The following is a 16,960-nucleotide window of genomic DNA, read 5'->3' on the forward strand; positions in this document are numbered from 1 at the left end:
CAACCTCTTGTACTCCTTCGACTGTAGTTGCCACTACGAAAGACGTGAGCGTGGAAGAAGCACATAAAGTCGATGGCTAGCTCTAGGTAATTTTCATTCCTGGCTATACCCCTGCTAATGATTAATTGTCATCCGTGACTTACCTCCTATGTTCTGGCCTAGAGATGAATTGAGTGGGACACTTAGACGAAGAAATCATCTTTTGCCATATTATTTTGCCATTATGGTGGGCAAAGTGCGGGTCCGTTGAAGAGTTGCTGACGGTGAACATGTTCCACTGTAGGGTGGATCGCCATCAAGATGCGAATCTACTTAAAATCACGAAATTAAGTTTAAGAGGGAGTTTTGAAAAATAAACTTAATTATAGATATAATAAAATAAATGAGGTGACACTGGATAGAGATAAAATGGATGAGATAACAATCATGATAGGAACAAGAGTTTTTTTTGTGATAATTTTTTTTAAAAAAAAAAGAGTCATGATTATTGGAGATTGATGCTTGTCCAATAAATTTATAAATACATATTTTTTCCATGAATAAAACAAGTTAAAATTTTATTTTATTCTCTTCCTCTCCCAGATGGAGATTCTCCTCATCTTCTCTATTTTTTTCATCTATAATCCTTTTATACCTTCTCCTATAATTCCTTTTTCCAACGGCAATTCCATCGATATCGACCTGATCGACTATTCGGTAAGGTCATTTTGTTCGCGATTCCGCCGCGTCTATGATATGCTCTACTATCATAGGATCGACCGTGTTATCTACGATCGGTTAATCGCCCACGGCGCCAACCCGATCGTCGCCCGCAACATCATCGCACTCCTCTACACTCTTGATGACAGAATGGGCTTCCACATCATATCCTACCTCAGCAACAAGTACAACGATGACCCTCCAATATCCCTACTCTTGCGTATCTCCATTGAGGCAGAGTCCCTCGTTGATTGGGGATTAAACAATGACTCTGCATTCTTCCGTCTCATCGCTGAGGCAGAGTCCATCCTTGCTTGCATCCGCGGCGACTTGCCCCCGCGGAAGTCCCCCCAGGAGATCCCCCTCTTGAGCTCCCTCAGATCCGTTCCCATGGACCTCGACTACTTCAACAGACATCGCCACGAGACCGCCGCTGGCATCGCTCACGCCCTCGCCTTTGGCAAGTTTGGCAGGTTTTTCTTCGACGACGCCCTCTTCACCACCTTCCTCCGTTGCAAGGTGGCGAATATGGACGCCTACCGACGCAACGCTTCGCCACCTCTGATGCCACCGGAGCTGGAGACGGAATTATCGGATATAGTAACTTCAGTCAACGACCGCTCCCTCATCATCAACTTCCTCAGGGCATCTCCTCTAACGGAGCGGGAGATTGCATTCTACTTTCAAGAGTAAACGATTTGATTGAGAATTCCGATAGAAATCTTTTGATTACTTATATTGCTTAATTAAATTGAACAGACAATTGGGGAATTGCGTGGAGCGTGTGGAGAAGATGCCGGCGGCGGCGACAGCAACGCACTTGTGCACGAGGGTAGTTTTCAAGTTAGAGGGGTATGTTGCCCTGGTGTTCCACGGCCAGATTGAGTTCAAGTTGGCCATCAACGGAAAGCAAGTGTCGGTGCGACAGATCGAGTAGAGGATGAACTGAAATTTCCAATTAATTAGTTGCATTAATTTCCTTAACGTTGTTACCATGGATGTTAAGTTTCCAATTAGTTGCATCAATTTCCTTAACGTTACCTTGTTTAGTTGGCCTGATCTCATCGAGGATGTTGAACGGATCAGGTGGGATTGGTGGCATGGATAAACTTTTCTGATTCAACTTATCTCATCTTAATGTTTGATTAATATAAATTTTTTATTAGAAAATTGATTTCGATGATCTATAAATTAAACATGATAAAATGATTATTTTACCAATAGATAAAAGGTTACTATCGAAAAGAAGGAAACGTGAATATTGTACTGAAAGTTAACTGTATATCGATGTGGTTGTCTGAATGGAAATATTTTTTTTTAAAAAAATGTTAAAATGTATTTATTAAACATTATTTGGATAAATTTATCTGATAAATAATGTTATAACCTCCATGCACTTATTGTGCCGAGGCAATTTATCATTTTTTCATTAAAAAAATTATTATTATTATTATTTTAATATCATTGTATAGTTATGGTAATAATTAAACGTTGTAAGGTCGAGTAAAATTGCTTAAATTTATTTACTAAATTTAATTTAAATTATTTTAATTAAAGAGATACTTGACCTTCTTTCATTTTCATTGGCAAATATGATGGACGTCTGACAAGGCTTCTCTCAGCATTGATGATGTAGTAGGTGATTATTTTCTTAGTTAGCATTAATTTTGAGAAATTAATCCTGTTTCACGGAAAGTTATCACTAAAATAAATTAGAAAATATTTGTAATGAAGAACTCATAAGTTTAAGTATTTTTTGATTTATTTTAATGGTCGATGAACTTATCCAGATTGATTAAATAAATTTTTAGGTCTACTATGGTTAAACTTTTCTAATTAATTCAACTTTATCTTATCTTGATATCTAATTAATATAGATTTAATATTGGAAAATTTGTTTCGGTAATTGATAAATTTAATAGGGATACAAAAGAGAGAGATGGAGCAGATCTTTAAATTAATTTCTGAAATAAATAAGAAATTAATATATAAATTTATTCGAATAATGAAAAATTAATCCGACATAGAGGATTTTTTTTTTACTCGTACAAATTAAGTTTGTTAATGTAATTACATGAATGTTAACTCAATGAAGGTTTACTAAGTATGAATGAATATTAATGCACATGAAATCGAGTTGTGAGAATCGAAATTAATTTATAAAATTTAACTACAAATAAATTAATTAATTAATTAATAATAAACGCATAATATTAGTTAATGGATCAATTTATTAATAATGATAAATGCATGAACCATTAATTAAATGAAAAGACAGAGCTCATGATTTTTTATCTTTGCTTTCTTGTTACGGTATCGTTAATTTTTGGAAATAACCCTTCATCGAGGAATCCACTCCTTTGGTTCAATTCATCAAGCTTTAATTTATAAAGTCCATCGGAATTCGAAATGTGAAGTAATTTTATTTTAAGATAGGTCATAAATTTTTTAGCAGAGTAATATATCTTAAGAGAAAAACTATTTTGTTTAAACTTTCAAACTTTTATCTATCGAGTTCGTCTATGAATTCGTCTAATTGATGTGAAGTAATTGATGTGAAATCCGGTCCTCTATGAGTTCGTCTAATTCTTTTGAATATATTCATTTTTCAAATATTAATTTGACCATATATATTGAGAGCAATAATTTTTTTGAACATGAATTAATTTTTTAACATATTCATGTTCAAAAAATCACTGCTCTTAATATATATACTGGATCAAATTGATGTTTGATAACATTTTTATAATAAGAAAAATTAGACGAACACGTATGAATTGATTTCATGTCATTTTGAGATCTTTAGGTCCAACTGATTGATAGACGTAAAGACTTCAAAAATGACATGAAATCAATTCCTATGTGCTTGTCTAGTTTTCATGATTGTAAAAATGTTATCAAATGTTAATTTGACTCAAAATATTGAAAGCAATAATTTTTTGAACTTGAATCAGTCAAAATTAGTTAAAAAAAATTGACTCGACTGGATACGCGATTGGTTATTTATAAACTATCCTACGCGATTTGGTAATTTCAAAACTTTACCTATGTGGTTCGATAAAAATGTGGGACAATCTGTCGGAGATTTGGAGAATTAGCTAAATTGAAATTACACAAGATAAATTCTAATTTATCTGTTAAGATGACATGAGCGGATAATCTCAGGTTATCAGCGGGGCTAGTTCTACTAAGCTTCTGGTGGTCTGAGTCGCGGAGTCGATGTGGTGCGTAGCAGAATCGGGAGTCGATCACCGAGTCGGGAAGGGAATTTGCTTAGTAAGATGTCGAGGCATGCGTTCAATGTAGTTTTTTTTTAAAAAAAATAAATAAATTTGCTTCACCTTGCAGCTGTGCTTCAAGGTTCTCTCGGATGCCCCCAGGGCGTAGCACAGACGGTGGGCGCATGGTATCTCTGGCGTAATGGCCAGGGGTCAATTCTCAGGAATTGACGACCTGGGGTTTACCCCGTCATGTACCTATGGCCTGTGTACCTGCATGAACCTCCCTCTATATCCGTGGGGCTGACACTAGGGGGTCGCTAAGGTAACGAATCTACCTTTTTTTCAAGGTTCTCTCGGATTGTCAATTTTAGTATAAAGTTATGATTTTTCAAAATTGAAGTCAACAACATGATGTTAATTTCTTAAAATCAGCAACACAACATTAATTTTTGAAAATCAATAACAAGTCTATATAAATGGTTTATAATTTTTTTTTTTCGGATGAATGGTAAAAAGGAAGAAAGAAACGAGTAAAAAAAAAAAAAAAAGAAGAGAGACTAGTAAAGAAAAAAAAAACAAAGAAGAGAGGAACAAATATAAAGGAAGAGAGACTATCACCCTATTTGGAAATAATTTAAGTGAAGAAATTAAATTGAATTGGAATTGAAATTCAATTCCTGTCAAAATTCAATTCCTATGTTTGGAATGGGTTAGTGAATATTAGAATTGAATTGAATTCCTTAATTTGGAATCTATTTGAATTGAATTCCATTCTTGTACATTTACCATTTTATCTTCATAACTAAGCATTTAATAATCAAGTTAAGTATTAGAGAATAGGAAGAAGGTATCATACAGTTAAGACAACAGTATGAAGAAGGTGACGTACGGGAGAAACGGTGCAAGGAAAATCCCTATCCAAATCTGATCATTTGAGGTCTGATTTACTATTCATGTTTTGAATGAAATTGGAATTGAATTTCATATCAAATTCATCTCAAAAAATCATTCCAAATTATGAAATTGAATTCCAATTAACATAAGAATTCAATTTCATAGGATTCTAAACAGGTTATACGTTGTTGTTGTTTCAGATATTTTCAAATTAAAAACGTGATAAAAATGCATAATCGGTAAATCACCATATTTAAAATTATGACAAAATTGATGTTTTTTTTATGAAATGAAATTATAGAATGTTTTTCAACATTAAAAATAATTTCAATCCACTATGCGTCTCTATTTCTCCTCATATAAATTTTAAAAGCATAATTGAAATTAATTTTTCGTTAGATATATAAAATCTCTTAATAATTTTTTAAATGTACTATTAATAGTCGCCTTAACTTTTAAATGGTAAACAAATAGAAATTTAAAGGATGCTACACTTATAATAGATAACAAAAAAATATTTAAGATTTCTAAAATTATAAGTTAATTATATATTAATTAAAAATAAAGGAGTTGAGGCATAAATTGAGCTGAGCCGTCGACTTCGGTCCGATCCGAGCAAACTATCACACGCTCTCCGCCTCACGCGACTCCGCTAGGAAGCTTAGAGGTTCTCACGTTGTAAGTTCCCTAAGACCATCGCTCTTCTCCTTCTCCTTCTCCTTCTCCTTCTCCTTCTCCTTCGCACAATCTCCGTTTTTTTGTTCGATCTTCGTTCTCATGTCGAGTCTGGAGGATTTCCATTTTTAATATGGCGAAAGCTTCGCCGATCCATAGATAGGTCAACCAAATAACTCCGATCTCGAATCGAATGATTCCTCTTTTTTTCTTGTTTCTTTTTATAATATTTTTTTTTCCCTTTTTTGGAGAGACAGTTCATGGGCGTATGATGGTTCATCCGAGATCTACTATGATCAGGATCGGCCGATTTTTTCCTAGTAGTCACTTCCTTGTGTTTGTGTCCTCACATACACTTTATCAGCGAAGATCATGAAATTTGACATTAACTTATATATTGTTTGACAGGGAAAAAATGGAGAAGAATGCTCGTTTCGCAGTTCATGCAGATTCTTCTTTTGCTCTTCGGGGTATGCTTTTTATAAGCTAGATGAACTTGTAGCCTTGTAGGTATAAGTGGCTTATGATTTTGTCATGTTGGGTTGGTCATTCTTTTTCTTTTGAACTCTTGATTATTCAATGCATGCTTATGCTATTATTGTTCCTTTGCCTATTAAGTCCAGTGGGTGTACATGAGAAGTATCTTTCAGATTTTCTTCTCAGTGTAATATAAATATTGTATTCTAGTGTTCTTGAAGAAAAAAAAATTGGAGTCTATATATTTAGATAATTAGCTTACTCTTAGCCAAATAGGAAGTGATAACCGATTGTTAACATTCAATTCCTATTTCTTCATGCTGCAAAACACACCTTAAGCATTTTATAAATTTCCAAATAAAGGTTGATGGCGTTTATACAAACAATCATATTCTTAGTACTTTTGGTTTCCATCATTTTAAAAGAGATGCTATACGAATTCTTGGATGGTGCAATTATGTCAAGAATGAAAAAAAAGAAGCTTGAAAATAGAATAAAGTTTAAAACTTTTAATTACAAGGAAAACTTCTAACTATACAAGATATAGCATCTACTAGGTACTAAGTTTGTGACTATCAAACTGCATAAAATTGCTTATCTGTTTAGTCAGAAAGAAAATCATTACTTATAGTGTGAATATAGCCTTTGTATTAAACGATGCCCCATGGCTAGATTTCTTCAAGTATATGTTACTCATTATTTGACCAACACTGCAACTTTTAGAATGTATTCTTGTTTTTATCACTTTTATGGGTTTCTGAAAAATAATTTCTCTTTGTTTTATAATTTAAAATATCAATTTATGTTTAATAACTGAACACCCACTACATGCTTTTGTCAGTTTTAATAGTTTTTTAAGGGAAAAAGTAAGAGTAGAGTAAATTCACAATTGATTATTGAACACTGTAAAGAAGGATGAGTTTTTTGAAATGTTCTTGTTTACCCAGTTAGAGCGGAGAGGAGAGGACAGAAGGAGGGGATTTGATTGCCTACCATTTATTTACCCAAGCAGAGAGGGCAGAGTAGATGCAGGTTGATTAGATCACAATTCTCCAACTAAGGAGTATTATTAGATAACGATCTTTTAAAATAAATAGGTATGTTTGTCTTTTCGCCCACTTTTGGGAATATGAGCCCGACTTCCTTTTTGGACACTGCAGAAGCAGAAGCCCACTCTGCTCCTGCTGCTGCCAAAAGAGTGGAAATAAATAGCAGTAAAAATCATCGCAGTTCCACCTCCTCTCCTTAGAAGTTAATGTATGTTGATGGACTATTGAAATTGAGTTAAATTTGTGGTTTCTCAAAGTTGTCTTTCACTGTTACATTCATCAGCCAACTCTGCTTCTTCTGCCACCAAAAGAGTGGAAATAAATAGCAGTAAAATTCATCACAGTTCAACCTCCTCTCCTTAGAAGTTAATGTATGTTGATGGACTATTGAAATTGAGGTAACTATGTGGTTTCTCGAAGTTGTCTTTCACTGTTACAATCACCAGTGATCATCAGCAAGGTAGTTTAACTTTGCAATTCCTTCCCATTATTTTTCTTTTTATTTGCTACAGTGGTAATGAGAATAGAGTGTTTATGTTAAAAAAAACGTTTTTATATTGGCATAATTGTTTTGATTTTTAAATCTTTTTAACTTATATTCTTATTTTCGTGATAATGAAAACCCAGAGATGGGTTAAAATGCTATTTGAAATTTCCATTTTTCTAGATTGTGAGTATGGATGTATGGCATATTATGGAACTAGTTTCTCTTCATCAATTTCTTCCTTGGTTTGTGATAGACCATAACAAGCTTTTGATCTCAAAAATTTCTTCTAGGATTTTAGGAAATGACTAGGAATTTCAGTATGTTTAGTTACATGAAATGGAGAGAACTTTTTTGCTCCTCGTGTACAATTATATTTATTAAGTGATACAGGCCTAATTCCTTATGGCTGTAATTATTTTAACTATATTTACTTAAATATTAAATTTTGCGTGTTGTGTTTATATTCTATCTTATTAATGTTTGTTTGAAATTTTAGCGGTTTATTTATTTTTCTCTACTTTATCCTCTTGAAATATGTATCAGGGTCCTTTATACTGACAATTTACATGATTTGCATCAGGGCACTTTGATGGCGTTAGCTTTATGTGCCAATATCTCTTTTAGGATGCATTACCTTATCTTTGGTGTGGTTATGATGAGGTTTTTCAAAAATATGCAGGTTTTCTCAGTGATACTTCAGGATACCGAAAGATGGAGAATCTTCACCAAAAGCTACCTGATCGCTGCCAAAGTTTATCAAAGTTCCACCATGGCTCTAGTTTTATGGTGGAGCCTCAGCCAACTATCTCTACCTATGGACGACGATCTATACATGTGACTCGCACCTTATCTGAAGCCACAAGAGGGGTTGCGTCGAACCGTCCCTTGTCCCCTCATCTCCCAGTCAAGAAGCCCCAGCTGCGTGCCACATTTTCAATATCCCACAGGATATTTGGAGCTTCTCTGACATCAGCTATTTTGTTGATCCCGATAGCATGGAAGTTCAGTCTTCTACTTGACGTATAAAACACAAGTTGTCGTAACTTTTGCTGTCGGCACAAGCTCGGTTACCACCTTAGAAACGGTGGAACGTGAACCGGTTTTATGTCATGTTTTGACATTTTGTTTGAATAATTCCCCAAATAAAGGACCAGCCGAGGAGTAAGTTCTGACTGCATCTATCATTCCTTTTGGAGTCTATGATTTACTTATTTTTCTTCCAGACGTTGCAGTGTCCATAGACTGTTTTTTCTGATGACATTCCACTTAACCTCTGTTTGTAGAAAAGGCTGGAGGCTTTCAGACTAATTCTTATGCTTAAACTGTTAACAGTTGATTGCACTTCTCTTTAATGTATTTGTTCATGAGATGCCCTTTTATCCAATGAAGTTAGGAAATAAATATATACTGATCCTGAAGTTTGGAGATATTCTCAAGCATTAACTCTGAAACAATGTTCATGTTTGTGATTGTTGTTCAGCTGTTAAAAAAACAAAATTAATAAAAAGAGTAATAATTATATATCAATTGAGACAGATTTTATGAATATGCAAATACTTGAAATTTGATACATCATATCGAAGACTTGACGTTCTCGTCCGTGTTAGAAATAATTTATTATTTGAATTTTATTAACGATATTTAATATTATTTTTCGATATTGTGGATGATCAACTCTAGAAGATATTTATAACATCTCTAGGTAACTATTATAATGGGTTTTGAAAAAGAAATGAATATTCATTAAATGGGAGACCCATGGAAACATCTTTATTTCCTCACAATTTTCGCTGAAACTACCGAGAGGCGGCATAAGCACCGCCGCCCTGGAGACATTTAAAATCAATCTTTATTTTCTCACAGACATTTAAGAATTCAAAGTTTAAACTCACAGGGAAACCAAATTCCCTTTGCAGTTCTATGCTGAATTTTATGCCATCAAAATCATGGCAAAATGATAATAAACCATACTGTCAACAGATAATATTGCACCTCAAACATAAATAAGAAACAAAATCATGATCCCACTGTGGTTTCGAAAATAATATATTTCTGTTTAACTCACGGCCTATTCATTGTAATGAAATGATAGTAATCTTCTTCACCATAGAGTTTCCTGAAACACATACAAAAATTGTCAAAATTCCAAGTACACACATCCATGTTATAATGCTTTTATATATATATATATACACACACACCACCACGTATACAAACCATAAATCGTATGATTCTAACTATGATATAAAATATACTACCCCAACTTGAGCAATACAGTTAGATCAAACGGTTGTAAAATATAATATTTTTCAGTTGTCAACTTGTCAGTAGCTGAGTACATATGTTGCATAAGATCTTAGGCACAATGTACATGTGGTGATGTCACCTAGGCAAATAACTAAAACCTGAAAATTGAAAGCACACACATATGTACATTTAAGTAAATAGGCAGCAGATCCCTCGATATGGCATCTCTCCAAGAAGCGTTTAATGACTTGCATACCCAACCCTGCTGCGGTTCATCTTTCTGTGCTTTCATTTTATAATGGCTCCAGAACGTGTCAATTTGGAATGAACAAATTACTTTTATGGTTGAAAAGGTTGTTGAATTGCACCATGACTAATCTATGTACCCTCTCCAGTTACAAGGTTGATTTCCTACCTTCATTGTTTCAATCGTATCAAAAGCTTAAATAGCATTGGTTTATTTTGACATTCTTGTATATAACTTCGAGGCCAAAGTTGGGTCATATTGCCGGAAGTTTCTCATTCAGCCACAAAATTACAAATAAAAGTAGTCTTAATCCAATGAAAAAGACTAGACATCTTGGACCTGTCGGTCATGTTTCTGGATTTACTTGGATTGCATAATTTGTGTTTATACTTTATAGCCCAAAACCAAAGCTTTGCTTATTTAATGGGGAATTCTTCACATTATTTTGGAATCACGCTCAATGTTGAGCTTCAATATGGGTCCAAATAGCTGTAAATTAGGCAAGAAAACAGGATTTTAAGCATGAAAATCGTGACAAAGCAATTTTTTTATAAAGATCAACATGTCAGCCTTCATCCAATGAAAAGCTAAAATGACACTAGGTATCTGTAATGTTTTTGCAATGTATATGAGTTGACTGGGTTATACCTCTTGAAGCATTGATCAGTCCCCTGGAGATATTATAAAGACATGATCGAGCAAAAAGCTATATAAATATAATGATGGGTGGATTTGTGTGATCCTTTTGATACACTCTAATGTAAATTATCAATATCTGGCCTAAATGGCAAATTGTGGCCAACTCTTATATAATAATGAATCCTAGAGGATGAGCCTTGGCAGAGAAATAAAGATTCTCATCTAAGACTTGGTGACTAAGGTGTGTGTTATGGTAATAAGCCTCTTCTCAGAGAGGAAAAGTTACATGCACTAGAACGCAAATTGGCAAGATCAAGAGCCTTGTTTTAACATATTACTTTTGAGTGGTTCCATCAGATGAAATGACCAGAATTCATAATAAAATGTTGGGAAAGGGTCTAAAATAATTATCATGAACAAATTCTATAGGGATCATCTATCATAATTTAACTTTAATGGATTCTAAATACTAATTCACACAGCTACTATATTTTGAGACAAAAATAACCGGCAGAGTGAAACTTACGCCAAGTCCTTGTAAGTGTCAGATTTGTTCACAGCCTTTCCTTCAGCGAGTTCTAGGCAAGAATGGTGTATTATCATTTCTTTCACAGTATACTTTGTACTTTTGATGTCATTGTCCCACAAAATGCACTGTGATTCATTTGAGTTAAGTAATACTTAGACTATATAGGATAAGGAAAGATTGACTAGAAATTGAAGACGTTAAGATCATGACAACCTTTCTCACATACTCTTTCTTCACCGCGTCCCATGGCAATTTTCCTTTAGCAGAGAAGATTGAAGCATTCCAAAGTGCCCCTCTAGCAATCATAACAGATGAGGCTCCTGAAACATACTTGATCATTAAAAAGAATATTCAGCCATTTTAATTTATGATGGATTGTTAGTAGTACCATTTAGAATCATGTGAAACATTAACTTGACATTCTTAATCAAGTGCGTAGCTACACTTTCATTTATGCAAGTATTCAATAGTTTTCATAGAAACAAATGCTAAGAAGCAAGCACTTACAAACATTTCATGGTTAAACTTAGTAGAAAATCAAACAGAAGTAACTTGTGACTTTGAAGAAAATAGTATAAAATAGGCATACAAGTATAAAATTTAATTTTTAAGTGAAAATATGAACTGGAGAGTAGAAAACTTTTAATAACAAGACAACATTGTATCACGATATAGTCCAAGAAAGTTAGAAATGGATTTTTTTTCAGATAAAAGTAAAAATGTGGGATAAAACAGTTTGATTGTATCTTAGTGCCAAATTCAGTGTCTCAAAACCTATAGGGATTAGTTCATATTCGACTAACTAGCATGCTGTTGATTGTAAGCAATATTTTCTTTCACATATAGACTCTTTCCTTTTTTTTTTTCCCTTCCTACCAAAAAATTAGGTCATTAGCGGAGATGAAAAAACTAATTAATAATATAATTAAACCAGCTGGCCCTGCTGGTTGAAGTGGTTAGCTTATACTATTTGGCAGAAGATGCAGATTAAGAGTAAACTTTTTATACATTATTTTTTTAATATATTTTGCAGTTTTTCCACTTGAATCTTTTCCCCTTTTCATATTCTGCATTTTGTTGGAGAAGAGAGATGAGTTTTTCTGTTGTTAGCTTAGATGTGAGTTTGGATGAAGAGAATAATAATAATAGTAATGTTGTTACTATTACAACTACTACCTGTAGCATCTTTCATTCGTTCAAAATCTTCATACTCGAAAGCATCACCATTAGCTATAACAGGAATAGATAATGATGCTACTATGTCTGCAATCTCATTCCACTTTGCAGGATCCCTTGGTCTATCTTTGACTTTTCTGCAATAAATAAAAAAAATAAATCTATGATAAATTTATGAATACATTTAAATTAAGAAACAAGTAGACATGGTTTGTTGTAAAATTATATGTACAAAAAACAACCTGATACAACTTTCTTTTACTTTACTATGTTGTTTTGTTGGCGCCTTATGGTTTTGATCTCTACATGAAATCGGTAAAGTGTTGGTCATAGTGGAATAACAATATAGGAGATTTTGTTGCATCCCCTACAAAAGGAATGTATGAACTCCAATACCATTATCGTACTCAGTCCAGCATGTATCATTTAAACCATAACAAAAGACCACAAGTGCTGTTATGCATCACAAGGGTCAATTTGGTATAATATGTGTGGATTGGGCAAGGTTTAGACAATATCATTTCTACTCTAGCGCAGCAGCACAGTACAGACCAGAATGCAACTGCTTATTACAGCATAATTAATGAAGAGGGCTTTAATACCTTCCATGGACAGCTAGAGCTGATACGCCAGTCTTTTCAATCCGTCGTGCCAATTCTACAGTTTCTTGAGAAGAGTCAAGAAGGCGAATCTTACAAGTTATGGTTGTATCCAAGTTCCTTCTTAAGGTGGTCAAAATCTGCATGATGAAGAAAGTATCAACATCAATTGAATAGAACACTAACCATGTCGTTAAACTGCAATAACTGCTAAAAAATTAAGACTAGCAGTACATCATGAATAAGTTCTGGTTTAGAGAGCAGTGCAGCACCCATTCCTCCACTGAGGGAGAAAGACTTAGGGCAGCCCATATTAATATCTAACGCTGCTACATCTTTGCACCTGAAAACTAAATAACAACATTAGCAATAAACTTACATGAAGACAACTTTCATAAAATACAATCCTATAGCCAAGTGAATGTATCCTAACTACACAATCACTGTTCAATGCTTACACTATTTGAGCAGCAGAGAGAGCCCTGATAGCATCAGCGGTTCCCATCTGAAATACAACCCTGTTCTTTTCAGCACAGCACGTTCTAAATACAACCTCTTTAGTTCCTTTCACAACAAAATCAATAGTACCAAGTATCTCTGGATAATACAAACTAGATATCAAGGACTAGAAATTTACTTTCTAGAATGCTGATAAGATATAACAGTTCAACATGTACATGTGAGTATATGTATTCATATAAAGCTGTCCATATGTGTTAGCAATTATCATATCAACAGAAGAAGGAAATAGAAAGTGAAACATTAATGTTACACAATATTTTTTAAATAAAAAAGAAGCCATTCACTACTATAAAAAATCGAGGACCAGTCGGTAATGATAAACTTAATACCTAGTACATTAAAATCCTACAATTTAATTTAATAATGAAAATTAATCCATGTGATTTGGGGTTTAATCCAGGGGTGGGGGATAAGTGTTTATTAAAGTATGACATGAGGGAAATTGTGTGCAATTTGAACTGAAGCCCTATTCATATTAGAGACAAACCGGCCATATGAATGAATTGGTGGTTCAGCTGAACTGAACCTAAATGTTTGATTAATTAGAAACTTGGGTTTTGATTTGAGTTAATTACTAAATCTATCATGAATTATTCAAGTTTTAGCAAATCATTCATATACTTTCATATTCGTCACATCTATCATAGACTACTAAAATCATTAGTGTATACATCATCATTAGAGGATGCCAACTAGCTTAGTTGGTAAGGACATTTGTTGCCAAAGTTTGGGTTTGAAACCAACCTTCATTCAAATGTGAATGTGTGTGGGCTCTCCTAGCTAGTTTTTTTTCTCTAAAATACATATATCATCCATTATCTTTCCATCCTTTTGCTACTAAATTGATGACACTTAAGTGCACCAATTCATTCAATTTATCCACATTTGTATGTCAACTTGTTTATTAAAAAACATTTCAAAAGTATTTCTAATAAATAACAAATTTTTAATAAGCATTATCTCTTCCCCTAACCTGTCACCAAAACCTTAACCCTTTTCTTTCAAATTCTAGAAAAAGAAATTTAAATACTAGTAACAAATTTATCAAGGATTTAGACAAAAGCACCAGTAGAGAGATGTAAAAAAGGATAAAAGCCTTTGAACCAAAAAGAGGATGAAACCCTGTAGATAAATTGATATCAAGGAAAAGAAATGACTCTAAGTCATCACAAGCCTAACAAATATGGATCCAAACCACATGTAAACAAGATTGTCAAAATTTCAAAATATGAATTCACATTTAAAATTGCAGCTATTAGGCACTTATCCAGTGGCTAAGCTTAGTACCATTTAGGCGTCGTTCGCATTTGACTAATCTGTGATCTATTATCTCCTCCCCATAAGTTATATCAGCACCATATTCAGCAGCAAGTAACCTAAATGGTAGAGTGCCCTGCAAGAAGAGAATTTAACTTAAATTATAACAAGTAACAATATTTCCATATCCATAATTTCTATGAGAAGAATAAGAACAGCATAAACAGCAAAAGAAAAAACGGATTCAATAAACATTTGCAACTGTAGCATGATTAGAAAGCTATTTCTTTAACTGTTCAAACTAACAATCAGGTCTTATGATGAGAACTGTCACTGCAGCCTAAACAGTAAATGAAACAAAAGATCTCCATTTTTACTTATAACTCTTATTAATATTTCTATCTTCCAATTGATTTATACATTTTCAACAAGAAGGATATCTAGATTATCATTAACAGTATAAAGATCAGAAATTAAAACTGGTATAGAACATTTGTGTCCCTTGATCTGAATGGGATATTTTATATGTTATTGAATGATTAGTTATACTTCATTGTTCAGAGTATTTGTAATTAGAAATAGCAAGTATACCACTAGTATAGCAAAAAGAGAATGTTAAGATAAATGTGCAGAATTCCTACAAAATACAACCATAGATACTACAGACCCAATAGATGATACAATAGCATAAAATAGGTTAAGATGATTTGAGCATGTTCAAGAAAGATGAATACACATGAGAGTTACATGGAGACTTATAAAAACTTGAATATTTAAGGTAATTAAGCAAAAGAATTGAATGGGTAATATAGCATCTCGTATAGTTAAAATACATAGAAGTCCAACTGACCAAAATAGAGCCAATCTCAGCTTCTTGTTGTTGACAGTAATAGTCTCAATTGTGATGATGAGGAAGTAGTAAATAAAATATACTAACACAAATTTTGTTGAAGAGGATGCGTCTTGTTCTACAAAAATATGGAAATTCAAGGATAGCTAACTGCATAAGCTATGCAAGCAAAAAATGAAAATCACAAGGATTTGTTATTCACGTACAATTGAGTAATTATTAGGTAATTCTAACAAGATCCCAAATTAACGAAATTCCTATTTCATTGGTTTCCTTATCCGCATCCAACTGACGGCAAAATTTGCAAGTGCAGACTCTAACTGAAAGAGAGAGAGAGAGAGAAAACAAGGTTGTTCTTAATACTATCTAGTGCTTAACTAAAACCATCTTGAAGAGAGAAAAAGTTAATGAAATCACAAATTGATCTAAACTATATAGTTCAGTGAGGGACAATTTTATATCTATACTGACATGACAAGAATCTAATTTCCTAGTCCTCGAGAAATCATGGCTACCTAATTTCCAATCAAAAAAAGTTGAGATGCACCATCTTCTCCTATTAGTCCAATGACATCTCTTGCGTATCTAACGCAGCTTCGAGATTGCTACACTTAAATACAAATAAATAAACTAACCAAGAACGATGATTTATGGAACTAGGGATCTACACGTTTTAGACATTAATTCCACTATGCTTTTAAACCCTAAATTCTTCCAGAATTGAGTGCCTGGAGGCTTCCGTCTCTGAGAAGGTCTCGATCTCAATCAAAAAGAATCACGAATAAGTACAACTAAGATGAAAACCCGTAGCGTCCAAGTACACAAATCAAAACGAGTCGAATAGGATGCCATAGCTAAGAAACAAAAGGAAGAGGAGTGCATGAGGGCGAGCGACTGACCACTCGGACCATGGGGGCAAGAACCAGCTTGTTATGGTAATCCATAACCGCCGGCGCTACGCGTCGTCTGCTTTCCGGTTGGAGATTTTTATGCTTGGCGCAGTGGTATCCGACGCCGACGCCACGTTCTGCGTTGAGGGCGAAAGAGAACGGGCGAAGAAAACAGGTTGCGAGTCCGCCGGGTTCATTTTGTTTTTTTTTTAAAATAAATTTTGTTTTAAATTTCGTAAATATCCTGTCACAAAATATAATTTTACAAAACTACTTCCCATCATTAATTAAAAAAAAAATTAATAATCTCAATTATTTTTATTAGATGACAAACTGAATGCCCTCCGCGGTATTATAATCCCGAAGACACTCATTATTAATAAAAATAATAATAATCCTAGTTAATCTCATTAACTATTTCTTGGGTGACTGATCCGATCCCACGGAAGTTTCTATCGGCCACCAGGGTAAATAGAGAAGTGCGCGCAGCGGGGAGCTCAAG

At 33.8% G+C, this 16,960-nt stretch overlaps 3 protein-coding genes across 3 annotated transcripts; 2 read left to right on the forward strand and 1 right to left on the reverse strand.

Moving 5' to 3' along the window:
• Positions 1–570: 570 nt before the first annotated feature.
• Positions 571–1,817, forward strand: LOC121985674. Its single transcript, XM_042539273.1, has 2 exons — positions 571–1,388; positions 1,459–1,817. The coding sequence occupies exons 1-2, from the start codon at positions 583–585 to the stop codon at positions 1,634–1,636; spliced, it is 984 nt and encodes a 327-aa protein (XP_042395207.1). The 5' UTR covers positions 571–582; the 3' UTR covers positions 1,637–1,817.
• Positions 1,818–5,498: 3,681 nt separating this feature from the next.
• Positions 5,499–8,854, forward strand: LOC121985676 (succinate dehydrogenase subunit 3-2, mitochondrial-like). The gene is made up of 3 exons (XM_042539275.1): positions 5,499–5,652; positions 5,898–5,959; positions 8,182–8,854. Exons 2-3 carry the CDS (start codon positions 5,905–5,907, stop codon positions 8,526–8,528), a joined length of 402 nt encoding a protein of 133 aa, XP_042395209.1. The 5' UTR covers positions 5,499–5,652; positions 5,898–5,904; the 3' UTR covers positions 8,529–8,854.
• A 529-nt stretch (positions 8,855–9,383) lies between these two features.
• On the reverse strand, positions 9,384–16,647 carry LOC121985675 (tRNA-dihydrouridine(20) synthase [NAD(P)+]-like). The gene is made up of 9 exons (XM_042539274.1): positions 16,468–16,647; positions 14,749–14,854; positions 13,398–13,536; positions 13,174–13,282; positions 12,943–13,079; positions 12,341–12,477; positions 11,378–11,484; positions 11,162–11,289; positions 9,384–9,618 (listed from the first exon to the last, which is right to left on the reverse strand). Exons 1-9 carry the CDS (start codon positions 16,510–16,512, stop codon positions 9,564–9,566), a joined length of 963 nt encoding a protein of 320 aa, XP_042395208.1. The 5' UTR covers positions 16,513–16,647; the 3' UTR covers positions 9,384–9,563.
• Positions 16,648–16,960: the final 313 nt, after the last annotated feature.

The sequence above is a fragment of the Zingiber officinale genome, chromosome 5B (genome assembly GCF_018446385.1).
Source record: "Zingiber officinale cultivar Zhangliang chromosome 5B, Zo_v1.1, whole genome shotgun sequence".
Lineage (NCBI taxonomy): Eukaryota > Viridiplantae > Streptophyta > Magnoliopsida > Zingiberales > Zingiberaceae > Zingiber > Zingiber officinale.